The sequence below is a fragment of the Ursus maritimus genome, unplaced genomic scaffold (assembly GCF_017311325.1).
Source record: "Ursus maritimus isolate PB19 unplaced genomic scaffold, ASM1731132v1 scaffold_14, whole genome shotgun sequence".
In the NCBI taxonomy this organism is placed as follows: domain Eukaryota; kingdom Metazoa; phylum Chordata; class Mammalia; order Carnivora; family Ursidae; genus Ursus; species Ursus maritimus.
The window spans coordinates 56,929,637-56,932,759 of NW_024423786.1; the positions used below are offsets into that span (position 1 = coordinate 56,929,637).

Here is a 3,123-nt window from a genome sequence, read left to right on the forward strand (position 1 = left end):
AGCGCCTGCGCGCGCGCTTCCCGGGGCTGCGCACCGGCTTCCACACAGCCAACCGTGGAACGGGCTCCACCCCTGGGGCGCTTTGACCGCTCTGGGTGAGGAGTAGTATCTCATTTTGTAATCAGGACGGTGAAAATGCGCATATGGTTGTGATGTCTGAACTCTGCCACTCCTTTTTTCCACGTTTCGATTACTTGTATATGGAAAGAGATACGATCCTTGTAATGCCTGCAAACCTGAGATTTCACAAGGTCAACCCCCCCCACCACCACCACACAACCCCGTGGCTCCGATTCCATGAATTAAATTGGGTTTTTCACCTTTGCTATTGGCTTCCTGAGCAAAGTCACCTCCCTGTTCTCTGAGCCCCAGCACCTTGGTGGCTGAAAGCCGGCCCTGGGCGGAATGAGGCCCAGCAGCCCCCGGGGCCATCCGAGAAGCGGTGTGTAGTCATGGAGGAGGCGAGGGGGCACTCACCCAGCTCGTTCATGGCGCGGCGGTATTCCTCGTCAAAGGACAGCTTCATCACAGCACAGGTGGCCTGGCAGATCTGAGGCTCAATGGGGACCGGGGCTGTGGGCCAGGGGGCAGGGTCAGAACTCCCCACCCTACCCGCTCCTGGTGTGTCCCTGCCCCTCCCTGCCTTCTCCACCCCACGGCCTGCACCGACCCCAGAGCTTTCCAAACCGCTGCGCTCGGGTCACACGGGTCACACGGGGGCCCTTCCAGAGCAGGGTTGCCTTACCGCACCTGTCTAAAGCCAGGACAGAGGGTGCTCCCCCCACCCCCCCTGGGGATCGCAAAGGGAGACGAGGTAGTCCCCGGTGCTAAGTACCCTTCGGCAGTGTTTTTGTCGTAGATTAACTTTGCAATGAGCTGCAAAAATTAGGAGTCTCAAACTCTGCACCCCGCTTGCAAGGGTTACCCGGGACCTAGCCAAAGTCCTCAGAAGGCCTCGGCCAGTGCCTGGCACAGCGGCGGCCCCTCTCACTGCTCACGGTCTGGCCCGGCCACGCGGAAGCGCCCACGTGCTTACCGCCGCTGTTGCCGCCTCCGTCGGCGCTGTCCCGGGCCTGCAGCCAGTCCCAGCACGTCTCACAGTAGGCCCGGATCTGCTCCAGCACGTGCAGGACGCGCATCTCCTTGCGAGCCAGGCCCTGGTCCGGCTGCGAGAAGACAATGTTGTGCAGTGCCGCGTTGGCGCGCATGCGCGCATCCTTGGCTCCCGGTGCCCCGGGGCTCCCATTCCGACCCCCAGTGCCAGCCTCCGTGCCGTGCAGGATCTGTAGCAGCAGCGGCAGGCACCCCGAGCGGCGCATGGCCACGCAGCTCTCCGGCGAGCTGGACATCGCCAGCAGAGTGCGGGCTGTGTCCTCCTGGTCCCGCGTCGCCAGCATGGACAGCAACCAGAAGACCACCTCCACCTGGGAGGGCAGGGGATGGAGTCAAGGTGGGGAACACCACCCAGCTCACCGGGCCCCAGCCAGGGGCAGCCCCGGCACCCCCGTGAGCCGCCCAAACACAGTGAGTCCTGTGACCCCAGCCCAGGAGAATCGTTTGCTCACCCCGAACCCCCTCACCCTGGGGGCCAGCGCACACACCTGGGGAGGTGGGCAGGAGGCATCAGCCAGCACTGGAGTGCCCCCAGTTCAGGAGGGCCAAATGCCCACCCTGTCGTCCCTCACTGGGTACTCCGATGGGTGACCTCCTACGTCTAAGGCTCGAGTGCCCCCTCCCCAGGATAGCTATTCCCCACCCACCTTACCAGGCCGCAGACCACATGCTGGTCCTGCCAGCCTCACCACACCCCCCACCCAGGGTGGCCCCTCCACACCTGGGGATACATTATGGAGATGGAGGAGGGAGGGTCCCCCACGCCTGACAGAGACGCGGGACCCACCTCACCATACACCTCAACCCGGCCGGCCACCCACAGCCCTCTCACCTCAACCCACCCGCCTGGCCCCACAAAAACCTGGATACCCCTCACCTTGCTGTTGCCCGGGGGAGGGACGCCATCCTCAGGGTGCGTGGGGACCTCAGTCTCTGGGTCCTCGTCCACCGACACTGACTTCACCGCCAGCAGGGCCTGTGCGGAGAACGCCAGGCCCGGGGGTTCAGTTGGGGAGCACCCCACAAAGCGCCCAGACTGCTGCCGGCCACAGCCCTATGACGGCGTGGGTGGGGGCTACGGGCCCGTTCCAGCACCCAGGGCAGGGCCCCGGCTCCCCCCCTCCCCGTACCTGGGGCTCGGTCTGTTGCACGCGGTCCTGCGCCGACAGCAGTTCCTGATCGATTTGCTCCAGGCGCGAAGCACGGATCTGAGCCACAGAAAGGTGCCCGCTGGGGCTGACCCCGCCCCGGCTCTGGCCCCGCCCACTCCCTGCTGTGACCCCACCCACTGCCCAAACCGCACTTTGACGGCTGACTCCACCCCGGCCCCGCCGCCCCTGGCTCTGATCCCACCTATTCCTCTATATGGCCCCACCCGCCACAAGCCCCGCCGTGTTACCTGACTCTGCCCACATCCCGGTCCCACCCATGGTCCAACCCCAACCGACACTGACCCCACCCACTCCCTTATTTGGCCCCGCCCACCCCTGATCTGGTCCCGTCCACTGACCGAGGCCCAGGGCTTGCTCATACTCGGCTCCGCGCACTGTCCGCCCCCTGCCCCCACTGTTCTCGGACTCTGCCCCCTGGGCCCAGCTCTGCCCTTAGCCCCCTCTGGCCCCACCCACAAAGGGCTCTAGCTCTGGCTCCGCCCCCTGAGCCAGACCCCGCCCACAGCAGTCCCCGCCCGCTGGGTAATGCCCACTTCCCCGCACCTGCTCCGCACCCGGCCCAGCCCACCGCCTCACCTGCGCCCGCTGCACCATCTCGTCCGAGGTGCCGAAGCGCTCCTCCATCAGCGAGCGGATGTGCTGGGCCTCGAACTCCAGCTGCTGCCGGATCAGGTCCATCTGCATCGAGAACTGCTGGGAGGGGCGGGCGGACCGCGGTGAGGGCGCGCCCGGGCCCGAGGCCCCCGCCCGCCCACCGCCCCTCCGCCCCGCCGGCTCACCGTCTCCACGTGCGGGAGCTCGTCCAGGCGCTTGGACAGGCCCTGCAGCTGTGAGTAAT

At 66.2% G+C, this 3,123-nt stretch overlaps 1 protein-coding gene across 2 annotated transcripts in view; it reads right to left on the reverse strand.

The window, feature by feature from the left end:
* The window catches only part of APC2 (APC regulator of WNT signaling pathway 2), a 17,624-nt gene that overhangs the window by 11,232 nt on the left and 3,269 nt on the right, over positions 1–3,123 (reverse strand). For both annotated transcript variants that reach the window (XM_040629669.1, XM_040629668.1), the window contains exons 7-8: positions 1,037–1,424; positions 478–573 (exon numbers count right to left, since the gene is read on the reverse strand). In XM_040629669.1, the coding sequence (XP_040485603.1) occupies positions 478–573; positions 1,037–1,424 (484 nt within the window). The remainder of the gene's footprint in view (positions 1–477; positions 574–1,036; positions 1,425–3,123) is intronic.